The sequence below is a fragment of the Leucoraja erinacea genome, chromosome 11 (genome assembly GCF_028641065.1).
Source record: "Leucoraja erinacea ecotype New England chromosome 11, Leri_hhj_1, whole genome shotgun sequence".
In the NCBI taxonomy this organism is placed as follows: Eukaryota; Metazoa; Chordata; class Chondrichthyes; order Rajiformes; family Rajidae; genus Leucoraja; species Leucoraja erinaceus.
The window spans coordinates 40796497-40814329 of NC_073387.1; the positions used below are offsets into that span (position 1 = coordinate 40796497).

General features: G+C 43.6%; 1 protein-coding gene across 1 annotated transcript in view; it reads right to left on the bottom strand.

Moving 5' to 3' along the window:
* The window catches only part of LOC129701709 (glutamate receptor ionotropic, delta-2-like), a 448180-nt gene extending 436572 nt beyond the window's left edge, over nt 1-11608 (bottom strand). The window contains exon 1 of the mRNA XM_055643077.1: nt 7990-11608. Coding sequence (XP_055499052.1) covers nt 7990-8074 — 85 coding nt within the window. The 5' untranslated portion in view covers nt 8075-11608. The remainder of the gene's footprint in view (nt 1-7989) is intronic.
* Nucleotides 11609-17833: the final 6225 nt, after the last annotated feature.

Genomic DNA, 17833 nt, shown 5'->3' on the forward strand with positions numbered 1-17833 from the left:
CAGATGCTGGTTTTCAAACATTAGCTGCTTCTCTCTTGACAGGTGCTGAATAATCTTGTGAGTATTTCTAGTAATTTCCATTCATTGGTGTAATGTAGCTGTTATCAGCATAGCTAATAATTATAATCATCACTCACTTCCTTAAAATAAAGTTTAATTGGCCAAGCCCATGCACTTCTTGCAGCAGACTGGAGTTGTGTACAGATTAGAATGGGCAAGAACAATGTGTTCCTTTCCCCAAAGGACATCAGTAAACAGTTGTTTTTTTACTTTACGACAACAGATAACTTCATTTTCATTTATGGGTACATCTTGCCAGTAGACTTTTAAGACAAAAGATCAAAAATGCAAATAGCAACTCGTTTAGTTTAGTTTAGAGATACATGCGGAAACACCAAATCCGCACCAACTAACGTTGCCCGAACACTTGCACTACCCTACACACACTCGGGACAATTTACAATTATACCAAGCCTACAAACCTGTACATCTTTGGAGTGTGGGAGGAGACCGGAAAAAGCCCACGCAGGTCACAGAGAGAACCTACAAACTCCGTGCAGCAGGCGCCCGTAATCAGGATTGAACCCGTCTCTCTGGCACTGCAAGCACAGCAACTCTACTGTTGCACAACTGGTGCAGATAGAGTCATGTATCTTTGATCATCAGCACAGCTACCGTGCTATTGAACCAACATACTCACACACCAAACTCAATGTATTTCTTTCTTTATCTGCTTTTTGTCAGTTACAATTCAATAGAGTTGATAGCAATCAGTGTCAGCCACCCCTTGCACAAGTCAGACATCCTTTTATGAATTGCTCATCTTTAGACGGATCAGTCTGAAGAAGGGACTTGACCCAAAAAGTCACCCATTCCTTCTCTCCAGAGATGATGCCTGTCCCACTGAGTTACTTCAGCATTTTGTATCTACCTTCTCTTTCCTATGTGTTGCTTTTCCTCTATTACAGTCGCATGCATTAAGCAAACTGGGCTAACGTCCCTTTAATTGCTAGTGCACGTCATTTTCTCACTTTTGCCTCTGTCACTAGTTTATTTACTCTCTAATTATTTTTAGAATACTTATATAACAAAAGATTGTGGCACAGTAATGTTCACAATAGAAAGCCCATTTTGGGTTTTTTTCCCCTCAGTCTTTCTTTTCACTGTCTTGTAGAATTTGTGTAATTTATAGAAACACAGAAACATTGAAAATAGGTGCAGGAGTAGGCCATTTGGTCCTTCGAGCCTGCACCACCATTCAATATATTCATGTCTGATCATCCAACTCAGTATCCTGTACCTGCCTTCTCTCCATACCCCCTGATCCCCTTAGCCACAAGGGCCACATCTAACTCCCTCTTAAATATAGCCAATGAACTGGCCTCAACTACCCTCTGTGGCAGAGAGTTCCAGAGATTCACCACTCTCTGTGTGAAAAAGAAAAAGATTTCCCCCTTATCCTTAAACTGTGACCCCCTGTGCTGGACTTCCCCAACATTGGGAACAACCTTCCTGCATCTAGCCTGTCCAACCCCTTAAGAATTTTGTAAGTTTCTATAAGATCCCCCCTCAATCTTCTAAATTCTAGCGAGTACAAGCCGAGTCTATCCAGTCTTTCTTCATATGAAAGTCCTGACATCCCAGGAATCAGTCTGGTGAACCTTCTCTGTACTCCCTCCATGGCAAGAATGTATTTCCTCAGATTAGGAGACCAAAACTGTACGGAATACTCCATGTGTGGTCTCACCAAGACCCTGTACAACTGCAGTAAAACCTCCCAGCTCCTATACTCGAATCCTTTTGCTATGAATACTAACATACCATTCGCTTTCCTCACTGCCTGCTGTACCTGCATGCCTACTTTCTAATTTAAATATTTTTATTTTAATTTTTGAATTTCACAGTAATTTGCATACATACAATGATAACAGACAGTGATAGTCAGGACATAATTATACAACAGTATGTAAACGACCCTCAAAACCCTTACCCTTACCCACCCTCGATCCACCCGAATCAGGTCGGGACCAAACGGGGACAAACAACACTCGCATACGTACACATCCACAATAAGATAAACAAAACGAAAAAAAAAATAAGTGTGGGGAGAGGGGGGGGGGGGGGGGGGGGGGGGGGGGGGGGATGTAGCATGCCTACTTTCAATGACTGGTGTACCATGACACCCAGGTCTCGTTGCATCTCCCCTTTCCTAATCAGCCACCATTCAGATAATTGTCTACTTTCCTGTTTTTGCCACCAAAGTGGATAACCTCACATTTATCCACATTATACTGCATCTGCCATGCATTTGCCCACTCACCCAGCCTATCCAAGTCACCTTGCAGCCTCCTAGCATCCTCCTTACAGCTAACACTGACCCCCAGCTTCGTGACATCCGCAAACTTGGAGAAGTTGCATTCAATTCCCTCGTCCAAATCATTAATATATATTGTAAATAGCTGGGGTCCCACCACTGAGTCTTGCGGTACCCCACTAGCCACAGCCTGCCATTGTGAAAAGTACCCGTTTACTCCTACTCTTTGCTTCCTGTCTGCCAGCCAGTTCTCTATCCACATCAATACTGAACCCCCAATACCGTGTGCTTTGCGTTTGTATACTAATCTCTTATGTGGGACCTTGTCGAAAGCCTTCTGAAAGTCGAGATATAACACATCCACTGGTTCTCCATTATCCACTCTACTAGTTACATCCTCGAAAAATTCTATAAGATTCGTCAGACATGATTTACCTTTCATAAATCCATGCTGACTTTGTCCAATGATTTCACCACTTTTCAAATGTTCTGCTATCCCATCTTTAAAAGAAAAAGATTCCCCCCTTATCCTTAAACTGACTCTAGCAGTTTCCCCACTACCGATGTTAGATTAACAGGTCTGTAATTCCCCATTTTCTCTCTCTCCCTTTTTAAAAAGTGGGGTTACATCAGCTACCCTCCAATCCTCAGGAACTACTCCAGAAACTAAAGAGTTTTGAAAAATGATCACTAATGCATCCACTATTTCTACGGCTACTTCCTTAAGTACTCTGGGATGCAGCCTATCTGGCCCTGAGGATTTATCAGCCTTTAATCCATTCAATTTACCCAACACCACTTCCCGGCTAACCTAGATTTCACTCAGTTCCTCCATCTCATTTGACCCTCAGTCCCCTGCTATTTCCGGCAGATTATTTATGTCTTCCTTAGTGAAGACAGAACCAAAGTAGTTATTCAATTGAATAGAATAGAATAGAATAGTTTCTTTATTGTCATTGTAACATGGGCCATGTACAACAAAATTTAAAATGTCAGCCAGTCAGTGCAGCATTCAAACATTTCTAAAGCTAACGAAACATCCACGGTAAAATAATAAAGATAAGCAAATAATGACAAAGCACGCATACACACCAACCATCCTCCTTCTGTCGATTTCACTGTTACCACAGTCCCTTAGTCTGTATCGCCCCTGCGTTCCTTGGCGGCCACATTTAGTACTTTTATTGGGGTAAATATTTTTTTAGTCTATTTGTCCTTGTCCTTTCACTGTACCGTCTGCCTGACGGCAACAGTTCAAACAGGGAGTGTCCGGTCAGACATTTATTATATTCTGGGTTTTTTTATTGCAGCGGGAACTGTGTAGGTCCTCCAAGGTAAGGAGAGGGCAGCCGACAATCCTCTGGGCGTTGTCAATGGCCCTCTGGACGCTTTCCTCTGATGTGCAGCTTTACCACACGCATACACAGTATGTTAGTATGCTCTCAATGGAGCACCGATAAAAGGACAGCAGCAGCCTCTGAGTGATGTTGTTCTTCCTGAGCACCCGCAGGAAGTGCAGTCTCTGCTGGACCTTTTTCAGCAGCGTAGTGGTGGTCACGCTCCACGTCCGGTCCTCCTCAATGTGGATCCCAGGAACTACTCCGCCACCCTCTCTACACAGTCCCCTCTGATGGTCAGTGGTACCATGTCCGTTTTGTTTTTCCTGAAGTCTATTATTACATCCTTCGTCTTTGAGGTGTTGAGGAGCAGGTTATTTTCTTCGCACCACACTGTCAGCTGCTCCACCTCATCTCGGTAGGCGTACTCGTCCCCCGCGGAGATCTCCCACCCTGTAGGTCATCCGCAAATTTGACAATGGTGTTGCTGTGGTGGGCGGGGGTGCAGTCATGCGTGTAGATGGTGTAGAGCAGGGGGCTCAGTACGCAGCCCTGTGGAGAGCCGGTACTGAGGCTGAGGGCCGTGGATGTGTGATGGCCCACTCTGACTCTCTGGCTTCGACCCGACAGGAAGCTATTTATCCACGTACAGGTGGAGTGTGGAAGTCCCAAGTCCCCCAGTTTGTCCACCAGTTTGTGGGGAAGGATAGTATTAAAAGCAGAGCTGTAGTCCACAAAGAGCATCCGCACGTAGCTCCCCCGCTGCTCCAGGTGAGACAGTGCAGCATGGAGAGCTGTGGCTATTGGTCTGCCATGTCTTTGTTCCCCATGATCAATTCACCCGTTTCTGACTGCAATGGACCTACATTTGTTCTAACTAATCTTTTCCTCTTCACATATCTAAAAAAAACTTTTGCAGACAGATTTTATGTTCCCTGCCAGTTTTCTTTCATAATCTATTTTCCCTTTCCTAATTAAGCCCTTTGTCCTCCTCTGCTGGACTGGATTTCTCCCAGTCCTCTGGTAGGCTGCTTTTTCTGGCTAATTGTATGCTTCATCTTATGTTTTGATACTATCCCTGATTTCCCTTGTTACCCACAGATGCACTACCTTCCCTGATTTATTTTTTTGCCAAACTGGGATGAACAATTATGTATAATGTGCCCATGATGCTGATGCAAGGAAGAATTCCATTGAACCAGTAGTTCACCAAACTCAACTTGGCTGAATATAGTTGCATTTCAATCAATGTTAGCTGGTTTCCTGGTGATCTTTTCTTCATCATAACATCTTCCCACCATCATATGATCAAAATTGAAGCCATTCTCAAATTTACAAATCATCCTTAAATACAGGAGAGGTGCCGGAAGAGTGGAGGGTAGCAAAAGTTGTGCCTCTTTTTAAGAAGGGCTGCATGTAAAATGCTAGGAACCATAGGCCGGTGACCATAACATCTGTAGATGAAAAGTTACTGAAGAGTATTCTGAGGGACAGGTTACACAGGCATTTGGATTGGCAAGGTCTGATTGGGGATAGTCAGCATGGTTTTGTATGTGGGAGGTAATGTCTCACAAATCTGATTAATTTTTTGGAAGACGTGAACACAAAGGTCGATGAGGGCGGAGCTGCAGATGTTGTGTACATGGATTTCAGTAAGGCGTTCGACAAGGTGATGGTGGAAGGTTGCTTCTCAGACAAGGAGGCCTGTGACTAGTGGTGTGCCTCAGAGTTCGGGGCTGGGCCCATTACTGTTTGTCATCTACATCAATGATTTGGATAAGAACACACAGGGCAAGATTAGCAAGTTCACTGATGATACAAAAGTGAGTGGTTTTGCAGATAGTGAACATGGTTGTGAAAGATTGCAGCAGGATCTGGATTGAATGGCCAGGTGGGCGGAGGTAAATGGTAGGCCTCTGGGTAGTGTTGTAGAGCAGCGGGATCTAGCAGTACAGGTGCATGGTTCCTTGAAGGTCGAGTCGCAGGTGGATAAAGTGGTCAAAAAGGCTTTTGGCACTTTGGCCTTCATCGGTCAGACTATTGAGTATAAACATTTGGAGGTCATGTTGCAGTTGTATAAGACATTGGTGAGACCGCATTTAGAATATTGTGTTGAGTTCTGGGCACCATGTTATAGGAATGATATTGTCAAGCTTGAAAGGGTTCAGAAAAGATTTACAAGGTGTTGCCAGGACTAGAGGGTGTGAGCTATAGGGAGTGGTTGAGTAGGCTGGGTTTCTATCCCATGGAGTGCAGGAGCATGAGGGGTGAGAGATGTACAAAATCATGAGAGGAATAGATCAGATAGATGCACAGTCTCTTGCCCAGAGTAGGGGAATCAAGGACCAGAGGACATAGGTTCAAGGTGAAGGGGGAAAGATTTAATAGGAATCCAAGGGTCACTTTTTCACACAAAAGGTGGTAGGTGAATGGAACAAGCTGCCAGAGGAGGTAGTTGAGGCTGGGACTATTCCATCATTTAAGAAACAGTTAGACAGGTACAAGGATAGGACAGGTTTGGAGGGATATAGATCAAGTGCAGGCAAGTGGGACTAGTGTAGCTGGGACATTGTTGGCAGGTGTGGACAAGTTGGGCCAAAGTGCCTGATTCCACACTGTAACACTCTTTGACTATGATTGGACAGTTCCAATTCACTGATCTCTGTCTTAAACAGGTGCTTTTTAAAAACAGTTCTTTAAGACCTGTTATTAGACTTTACAGGACAAAAGTACTAGAGTGACTCAGAGGATCAGCCAGCATCTCTGGAGAAACTGAATAGTTTCCAGTGGAGTGAAGAAGGGTCTCGACCCAAAACATGACCTAGCCGTGTTCTCCAGAGATACTGTCTGACGTGCCAAGTTCCTCCAGCACTTTGTGCTCTTTTGTGTGTTAACCAGCATCTGCAGTTTATTGTTTCTGATTTTAGACCTTGATGGACAGATGAAAAAATATATATAAATCGGGATACTGTGTTTTATGTTACTTATTTAGTATCATTTCATACAACGGGTTACAGGAGACAGTTCGGCCCATTGAGCCTGTGTTGTTATACATTAGTTGTTTGTTAACCACTCTGGGAATATGATGTTAGCACTCGCATTGCAGCAGCATCTTCCACAGAATGCATTAGACGCAACTCAGAGTAAGCGCCCTCCACAGCACTTCCCAGGCTACAAACTACACCAGAGAAACAGAAAGGGGCACTAGGCGCAAGGGGAACGCCATCAGCGGCAAATCACACCCCGCGTCCCTCGCCCTCACCCCCCACCCAACTTGGAAATCGACCGCTGTTCCTTCACGGTGGCGGAGTCACGGTCCCTGCGCTCCCCGACAGCTCGAATGAAGCCAGGATATCTGCAACTCGCTGAGCTGAGCAAGGAAAGCAGTTCGCCAGCACCGTTGTCACGGGTAGTGCCTGACCCGGGTATCAGCAATAGCATCCATAGATATATATCCTTTTGAATAAACGAGCAAAGCAGAAAGCTATCCGATCCCTTCTCTCGCGTTGCGAAGGGTTGAACCCCCTGCAGTCCCGCTGGGCTCGCATTGAATTGCCTGCATTCACGAAAACAGCAGACTTCCAATGCACCGACCTGCCCCGACTTTACCCAGTGTAAATATATGACCATCTCTGCGGAATACGGCTGCGTCAGACCTCTACAATCTCTCTCGATTTTATCCCCCCCCCCAGATAACTCTTTGCTTTCCGACAAAATGTTCTTGCACGACTGACACTTGTAATGTACTTGACGGGGGCGTTGGGTCAGTTTTTGTAGCTCTTTACATGCTGAGCAATTGACTATCGAGAACCCATTTAAAAAGCGCAAGGCCCCGTTCACCTTGGGCAATTAGTACAAGCCACGGTAACATTATTTTATTTTCCAACTTGCATCTTTATTCTATTTTCCAGCTGTGCCGTGGATGGCGAGAGCTTATGCACAACGTTACGGAAGCGTGTTGTGTTCAGAGGGGGTTTCCCAATACTTCAGTGTATAGCCACAAAATCCGAGTGACCGCATTTTGTACATAGATACTATGTAACGGTAGCTAGATTTTACAAATACTAACTTGGACCATTCTTTAACCCAACGCCAACAACTCCACACGGCAGCTATCAAGTAGAAATCTTAATTACATCGCACGTTGATTGTGTGTTGTAAATAACTCTCACTCAAGCAAAATTATATTTTATTTTTGTGCAGAAGCGACGTGTTAAAAACAGTTAGTTTTTGAGCTTGGGCTGCTGCAAACACACGATTTAAAATAAAGCTCATTGTACTTGTGGAGAGATCGGTTCACCACCATTAAAGAGAGACAAACACACAGCGTTGCCTTACCTATATGAATTATAGAATCGCTCGCTACGGTGTCGGCACATAAGATCCAGGCGATGGACACAAACAGAGCGGCGAAAACTTCCATCTCCTACACACTGTCAGCTGAAGACAGCCGATATCCACTGCATGAAGCACATTACGCGAAAGCGGAGTCTGGCGATCCAAATTTACCGTCAGATTAAAGCGTCTCTATTGAAACTGACCGCTTCCCACTTGGCAAGCCACTTCGCCAACTTTGCTTGCATTTGCGTTCACTAACATGCACATCAACGTGTCCCTCGGTTCCACTCTTCCAAACGCCAAGTGAACGACCAGATAAACCCAAACTACAGCTGAAACCTGCGCGGTTCAACGAGAATTCAACGAGCTACTTCCCCGCTCGCTGCTCTTGGTGCTGCAATTAAAATCTATTTTGCCGTAAAAGTGCCCGCCAGCGACTCAATGTCACAGTCAGCGGCGAAACATCCATGACACCCAAGAAGGCAGAGAGCGGTGAAACTGTACAATCTCCAGTTGTTGTAGACCGTCTGCGGGAGTCATTCGCCTCTCTTGCGCTGGGCGTCGGTGCCAGCAGTTCCAAAGGAGCTTGGTATTGACAAGGCAACGGAGGTGCGAGCTCACTTCTATCTCCTCCAGTAATTGTATCGCAACACGGCTTTAAAAGCGGTCAAAAAAACACGGGGAGGCAGACCGCTCGCGTATACACACGCACAGCCATGGGAGGCACTGGCTGGTAATGTCTTCAATTTGCGTTAGGGAAATCGACGTTCTGCAGCATTCTCCGGAATAGGGACACGCTGAAAAATGCCGGGTTCATCTAACTCGTCATGGGTTGTTAACAGCAGTCAAAGCGAACAGCGAGAGCCTGCTATGCTTTGGTGGCCGCTTAATCCCCAAAAGACGCCGGTATTCGTGCGTTTGGTGTATCCTCCCACTTGGGTGAGTTACAGCTCAAATTGAAAACAGACCAAAGCGATCAGAAACAACGAGAGAGGTCTGGTGTAAGTTCGCGATCGCAACTCGGTTTCTGGGGACGCAGGCACGCTAATTAAAATAGGCAGCAACAAACTTAGCAACTGAGGGTTATCTTCTCCCGCACTAATGGGGTCGGATCAATAGCCGAGGCTGCTCTTTTGATCTTCCCTCCCATGACGTCACCTGAACACACTGTTCAACTAAATGAAAGATAATTAATTCACTATTAGTCTTTTGCATGGAGTTGGCAGGCAAGAAACCATTCCCCCAAAGTAATTCGGTGTGACAACTCACAAGATAGAGGGAGATATCCAAGCTGAGAGGTAAATACGATCTTCTATTAATAACTTGTTAGCAATACTGCCTCTAAAACTTCCATTAAGGCAGCAATGAAGAACGAATAACACTAACCTTTGATTCCATTTCTGCAGTGCATAATAATCAGCAGATGTCCGTGCCCATTTGCACATTCAAGGGACTGATCTGAATCTACCCACATTTGCTTTACATATGAATTCTGCTCCTATCACATGATATCTTATGAATTGTAAGAAAGTTGAGATAAATAGAGTTCGTGTCTTGTAGAATTATGGCTCGCGAATTCCTTAAGTATTATTGAGGCATCGTCATAAAGCTTCAGGTCTTGGTCACAAGAACCCGACGTCTATTAATAATCTAAATATGGCAGTGAGGTTAATGTTATAGAAAAAAGATACAAAGCACTGGAGTAACTCGGAGAGTCAAGCAGTATCCCTGGATAATGTGGATAGACCCTTCCTCAGATCGATTGGGAAAGGGAAGGGTGAACGTTTGAAGAGAGAAGGGGCAGGGCAAAGCCTGGCGAGTGATAGGTGGATACAGGGAGGGTGGAGGTTGATAGGAAGAGATAGGTAAGGAGTTCCAGTATGCTTCTACTACGCAAATGAAATGTATGGAACAGCTGCCAGATGAGATAGTTGAGGCAGGAACTATACCTTTGTGTAAAAAACAGATGGGTACATGGATAGTACAGGTTTGGATGGATTTGGGCCAAATGTGGGCAGGTGGGACCAGTGTAGCTGTGGGACATGTTGGCCGGTGTGGGCAAGTTGAGGCGAGGAGCCGGTTTCCACACTGAATGACTCTATGACAAATAATGAATTATAGGTGGCTATATATAATGAAAGAGGCGACAGCACAGGAGGGATGCAGAGATGGGGGAGAACATTTAGTCCAGATTGTTTGCGAGTAGGTGAATGTGGTCTGCAGTCCCATCACTGCTAAGACCTCTACTCCTCCAGCAAACATGTAGAAATGTGTCAGGGGTATCAAAAACAAGAGGGCATGAAAGTTAAGAGATTTAAAAAGGGATCTTAGGGGTATTTATTTTTGCACGGAGCAGTGGAATCATATGCAATTGGTACATTTTAGAGGCATTTAGACAGTGAGTTTAATAGGCAAGCCATAGATGGGTACTGTTACTATGATATTATCATAGATGGGTAGAGGCACTGGTGTGGGTGATGGGTCAATTTCCATGCTGTACAACTTGATTCTATGAGATTTATAATAAATGCTTGTATGCGTTCATCTCAAACATAGTAATGAACTACATTCGAAAAGTTCATAGAAATATAGATATCATGAAAACATTTGTAAAAAACAATGGAATGGCCTTTTGCAGGTTAATCAACATTGAGCTCTCTATATTAATCAGATCCTTTATTTGATGTCCATGAGCCAATAAAGGTCCTCTTATCTTCATGTATTTGAGGTGGTTATCAGTAGGTATATTATTTATAGCAAGAGAAAAAATGGCAATTGCAAGCTTTATAAGCATGAAAATTGAAAACTAACAATATTTTAAGGCAGCTTGCACAATCTGACCACATTTTTAGTTTACAAAGTTATATGGACTTTTCTTGCATCTTCTCTGGATAGTCTAAAGCATATTTATTAGCCTTATTTTTCCACTGATAAGAATATTTACAGGGCGACCATGATGGGGCAGCAGTAGAGTTGTGGCCTTACAGTGTTTGCAGCACTGGAGACCCGGGTTTGATCCCGACAATGGGTGCTGTCTGTATGGAGTTTGTACATTCTCCCCATGACCGCGTTTTTTTTTTATCCGAGATCTTTGGTCTCCTCCCACACTCCAAAGACCTACAGGTGTAGGTTAATTGGCTTGTATAAATTGTCCCTGGCATAGGATAGTGTTATTAGTGTGGTGGATAGTGTGGGGACCATTGGTCAGTGCGGATATGGTACCCCAAAGGGCCTGTTTCCGTGCTGTATCTGTAAACTAAACAAAACTAAATGTTGATTGAGATTGGCAGCACAATGGTAAAGCTGGCAGAGCCGGCTTCAATCCCGACCTCAATTGCTGTCTTACGGAGCTTACACATTAAGACCATGAGGTTTGCTTCTGGGAGCACCAGTTTCCTTCCGTATACCAAACAAACGCGATCAATGAGCTGGTTGACCACTGCACATTGCTTGCATAGCAACATAGAAAATAGGTGCAGGAGGAGGCCATTCGGCCCTTTGAGCCAGCACCACCATTCATTGTGATCATGGCTGATCATCCACAATCAGTAACACTGCCTGCTTTCTCCCCATACCCCTTGATTCTGCTGGCACCAAAAGTTTTATCTAATGGGCCTGTCCTACTTAGGCGATTTTTCAGCGGACTGCCAGCGACTGTCAAGTTGCCGGCAGTCACCTGAAAAACCAGGAACTGGAATGGCGACTATCAGAGTGGAACACACAAAAATATTGCAAAAGCGGGGGCCAGTGCAAGTGGGAGAGCTCTGTCTGAAATTCACACAGTACAAATCCAAGGTGAAACTATGACAGGAAGGTTGGCGCTGTAATTGAGATGGCTAGCACGGTGTATGGTAAATCCTGAAGAAGGGGGGGGGGGGGGGGGGGGGGGGGGGGAGGAGTGGAGGCAACTTTTCAGAAGCCACACAACTTTTAATAAGCTAGAGATACACAGCTGTGAAGTTCAGCGGACATTTAACATTACCAGTCAGTCATCCTTGGTTCTGAAAACTCCTGGTTACGTTTTTTTCCCCACATTGAGCCAATGAAGATGACCGGTCAGCAAAGGTGATTAACTAAAACTACCTACGATTACCCATAATCACATGGAGACGCCACTACTACTGCACCTACGACTACAGGATTATCGATTTTCTCCATGATTTTCTCCAATTTCAACATGTTGAAAAATTTGTGGCAACCAAACTGAGGCTGCGACTAGTTCTCAGAATGCGGGAACTCCTCTCGACCATGAAGGAGACTCACCAGAGTCCATCAGTGAACATGTGGCGAGCGCAGTCTCCTGCACTTGCCTAAAAAGTCACGTAAGTGGGACAGGCCCATAGCTCTCTTTTAAATGCATCCAGTGAATTGACCTCCACTGCCATCTGTGGCAGAGAATTCCACAAATTCATAATTCTCTGGGTGAAAACGTTTTTTCTCATCTCAGTTTTAAATGACCCCCCCCCCTTTATTCATAGACTGTGGACCCTGCTTGTGGACTCCCCCAGCATTGGGAGTTTTTTTCCCTGCATCTAGCTTGACCAGTCCTTATAATTTTATATGTTTCTATAAGAACCCCCTCATCCTTCTAAATTCCAGTGAAGTGTTAAAGTGAGTGTTAAAGTGAATGGTAAATACTGCAGGTTATTAGCAAGAAAGTTAGTTTTTTTTATTAAAGGGATTAATACAGGATTTATATATATATATATAAGTAATATATCACAAAATAAGCCCTTCCGCCGACTGTGTCAATGTATATATATATATATATATATATATATATATATAGTGACATTGACACAGTCGGCTGAAGGGCTTATTTTTGTGATGTATTACTTATTCTCCCACTCTATCGGATTGCCTTCATTTTTCTCCTTGCAATGTGCGAAAAAGGTGTGGTGGTGTCAAATCTAAATCTGTGTGTCTTTGTTTTGTCAGATAATCCAGTTGCATATAAGTATCAGAGTTTGTTGTAAATCCAATTCAGCAAGGAATAGGAGGAAAAATTGAGAGAATCTAACCACAATCAATTGTATGGCAGCTGCCTCTCATTGCTGCAAAATTGATATTAATAACAAATTGTATATAACATGGAAAAATCTCTTCAGAGTATTCATGGATGCATAAGAAAAACAAATTAACGCTAAGACAATGAAAGCACGAATATGAATGACTAATAGAGGAGCCCCCTCCTCTACTCCCTCTTCACCTATGACTGCACAGCTGTACATGGTACTAACACCAACATCAAGTATGTAGATGATAGAACGGTGATTGGCCTCATCAGCAACAACGATGAGTCGGCCTATAGGGAGGAGCATGGTGCGCTGACAACAACCTGGCCCTTAACTCCAAGAAGCTCATTGTAGACTTCAGGAAGTCTAGGGGCGGCACGCACACCCCCACCCACATCAACGGGACGGAGGTGGAACGTGTTTCCAGCTTCAGGTTCCTGGGGGTCAACATCTCCGATGACCTCTCTTGGACCCACAATACCTCAACTCTGGTCAAGAAGGCTCACCAGCGTCTCTTCTTCCTGAGGAGACTGAAGATGGTCCATCTGTCTCCTCAGATTATGGTGAACTTCTACCGCTGCACCATCGAGAGCATCCTTACCAACTGTATCACAGTATGGTATGGCAACTGCTCTGTCTCCGACCGGAAAGCACTGCAGAGGGTGGTGAAAACTGCCCAACGCATCACTGGTTCCTCGCTCCCCTCCATTGAGTCTGTCCAAAGTAAACGTTGTCTGCGAAGGGCGCTCAGCATCGCCAAGGACTGCTCTCACCCGAACCATGGACTGTTTACCCTCCTACCATCCGGGAAGCGCTACAGGTCTCTCTGTTGCCGGACCAGCAGGTCCAGGAACAACTTCTTCCCCGCGGCTGTCAAACTACTCAACAATGTACCCCGTCCCCCCACCCTCCCGCCGGGACACTCCTCCCACAGGAAAAACACTATGACTGTATGCATGTAAATAGATTTATTTATTGAAATCATATTCTATGTCGCTCTTCCAGGGAGATGCTAACTGCATTTCCTTGTCTCTGTACTGTACACTGACAATGACAATTAAAGTTGAATCTGAATCTAACAACGTGTTCAATGTTTTGAGTTTACAGAAGAAAAAGATGACAATGCGCATGAGAAAATGGTTTAAAGAAGAAATTTCAACACAAAATGCTAAAGCAGTTGTTGAGATGACTGTTAATGCATGACAAAAGGGAAAAGTGAGTGGTTAAGTTTCCAGAGTTAAAAAATGTGGGGATTTCCAAGATAGACAGAGATAATGATAAGCAAATCATGGGAAATTCAATTACAGCAACCAGAAACCAACATACGCATAATGAGCACAATATGATAGAACGTTACAGTGTTTGCAGCAGTTGGGGGGGGGGGGGGGGGGGGGGGGGGGGGGGGGGGGAAAGGGGAAGGGGTCAGTCTACCCCATGACAGAAGGGGGAGTCGTTTTACGGTTTGATAGCCACACGTAAAAAGGATCTCCTGTGGCGTTCTTTCTGCACCTTGGTGGACCCAATCTGTTGTTGAAGGTGCTCCTCAGGTTGACCAGTGTGTCATGGAGGGGGTGAGCTGTATTGTCCAAGATGCTCTGCAGTTTGAGGAGCATCCTCCTCTCCAAGACCATCTACAGTGAATCCATCCACCCCCAGGACAGAGCCAGGAAGGCATTGCAGATGCTGGTTTAATCCAAAGATAGACATAAAAAGCTGGAGTAACTCAGGGGGTCAGGCAGCATCTCTGGAGGAAAGGAATAGGTGACCTTACAGGTCAAGACCTTTTTTCAGGTCTTGACCTGGGAAGTCACCTATTTATTTTCTCCAGAGATGCAGCCTGAACTGCTGAGTTACTCCAGCTTTTAATGTCTATCTTACGCAAAATGTGGACGTTAATGCCCAGTAGAATATGGTGTAGGATTGGAAGGGAGCTGCCAAAGACAGCAGTTTGGGAGAAATGTGTTCAATTAGTTAAACATTTGTTCCATAAAAGATGCTGAGAGGGAAATCATCAAGTAGAAAAAGAAAGGTACAGAATGAACTGTTGATGAGAATGAAATAAATTAGATTTGCTGCAGACCACTGAATAATCAAGTCTACAAATAATAGTTTCAACACCAGATGGACTAAGATATGAACTTAGGTGAGGTGAGCTCTGTTGCAGAAAATTCTCATTCTGTGTTGGGAAAAGTACCACTGCTGGAGTAGCTTCTGGCTGCAATCTGATAAAGAAGCATGCAATCAATTGTAGGATATCTATCATTGAACATTAAAGACTCTTGGCTCCCAACATCTCAAATGTCATATTCTTGTAGTGATATTCAAATGGTTCTTTTCCCCTTAGAGGAAGATTGGGTGGCAAATTATATCAAAAGGAATTCAGACAGCATGAAAAAAAAATCACACATCACAGGAGATGTTGCTTATGGCCAGCTGGGTCATCTCACTGTGTAGTGAGGAAATAAATTTGATTGGAATACTTTGAAGTGAGAGTGATGGGAAAGTGTGCCACAGGCATAGGATATTAAAACGTGCTCAAAGGATTGAATGCGGGAAGTGGTATTGAAGGTGTTTAATGCAAGCTCTTTCAAGAGATGGGTCCGTTACAAAAGGTTTCAGGTGGTGCTAGAACTGGGGCAGCTATTTACAGTGTCAACAAGTCTAGATGACAGGAAGAAAAGTATGAAATCGGCAGTTTAGGAGGAATTAATTCAATGGGTTAAAAATGCGAGCCTTGAAATTAAACTGGTCGGCATGGACAAGTGGACTGAAAGGCATGTTACTATGCTGTATGACTTTAGAGAAGGACAGAGAGGAAAACAAATAGAAACTCAAGTACAGCATGAGAGGATAAAGACAACATAGATACAAGGAACTATTGCTGCTAGTTTACAAAATAAAACACCAAGTGTCAGAGTAACTCATCATTGTCAGCCAGAATCTCTGGAAGACATGGATAACTGATATTTCAGGTTGGGATGCCGGGTCTTCCAGAGATGTTGCCAGTGTTCAAGATGGAACTGCAAATGCTGGAGAATCGAAGGTAGACAAAATTGCTGGAGAAACTCAGCGGGTGCGGTAGTATCTATGGAGCGAAGGAAAGAGGCAACGTTTCAGGCCAAAAGCCTTCTTCAGACTGATCAGAGATGCTGCCAGACCCGATAAGCTATTCCAGCAAAAAAAAAGTTATCAGCTCAACAGATAAATATGTGGATTGTTTCTTTACAATATAAACACTATTTCCTTTTGCAACAATGCAGTCTAAATGCTTAGACCTCCCAAGCATCCACTGAAGTATCATAATATCAGTAGAGAAATTAAATGCTGGAAGAGAGGTGGGGGTGAGTCTAATATCTGATGTGATAGTTGGATGCAGGTGAGGTGTTTTTTGGATTGGCTGAGGGTTGGACAAACTGGAGCAACAGCACATCATATTCTTGCTCCATAGCTTACAACACAACATTATGAACATTGAATACTTCCAATGTATCTTGCATTTAAAATAGAGATACACAGTACAAGTAGCATCTTTACACGTAGATTTCACAAATGAAACATATTATTTGGATTTAAATATCCATTTGTGATCTTAAATGGAATAATGTGTAAAGATTACACCTGCTTCTTTGTATTATGCTATATGATGTGATCTTATGCATAAATTTCATTCCAAAGAAAATGGTTGCAAAATGAGCTTATGAACATAATAATAGAGATAAGAATATCAAACTCGAGTTACAACTTTAATACATGGTGGCACGTGTGCAGTAAGATTTACAACAGAATAAGCAAAGGAAGAGAGTAAAATTGTTAGCACATACACAGATAAATATGGCTGGGAATTGGTAGGTCATATTTCATCCATAACGTTATTTGACATCAGTAGGATTGTGCATGCAGAAGCTACATCTAAATGTCTATTTAATACAAATATATGTAATTTGCCATACACGAGTATAATCTAAAATTAATTAAATACTGAAAAAGTAACATATGTAAGCTGCTCTTTGCAAATTCTACAACTTTGCAGTGCAAGAACCTGAACATAATTCAGTTATGTTTGCACTTTCAATGAGTAAATTATGCAGGGCAGCAACAAATGAATTACCTGTCCAATAAAAAAACCTCAAGAGAAATGTCACTGTTGACTGTTACAATTTGTGAATTTTCTTCGGATTAAAAGTTATAATGAAATAAGAGGGGGAATGCAAGAGAGAGTTAGATCTAGCTCTTAGAGCTAAAGGAATCAAGAGATACGGGACAAAAGCAGGAACAGGGTACTGATTTTAGATGATCAGCCCTGATCATATTGAATGGCAGTGCTGGCTCAAAGGGCCGAATGGTCTACACCTGCACCTATTTTTGTATGTTTCTATGCAATTGGTGAGATTGTTCTTTTGGGACTGAAAATATTATGGCATTACTGTCCGTCTGCGTTGTTATAAGTGAGTGATTTATATAAGATTGCTGGCGTTCCTTGCTGAACTTTTGGAGATCTAATCACTGAAGGAATTTTATGAACAATATTGGAATTAAAGAAACAGAGAATTGAAACAGTTTCTCAACACTACTACCAGTACAATTTCTACCTTGGGGAAGCGGCACAGTGGTAGAGGTACTGCCTTACAACGCCAAAGACCCGGGTTCATTCTCTCCGTGACCTGCATGGAATTTCTCTGGGATCTCTGGTTTTCACCCACATTCCAATGACATACAGGTTTATATGCTAATTGGCTTGGTACAATTGTAAATTGCCCCTAGTGTGTAGGATTGTGTTAGTGTGCAGGGATCGCTGGTCGGTGCTCACCCTGTGAGCCGAAGGGCCTGTT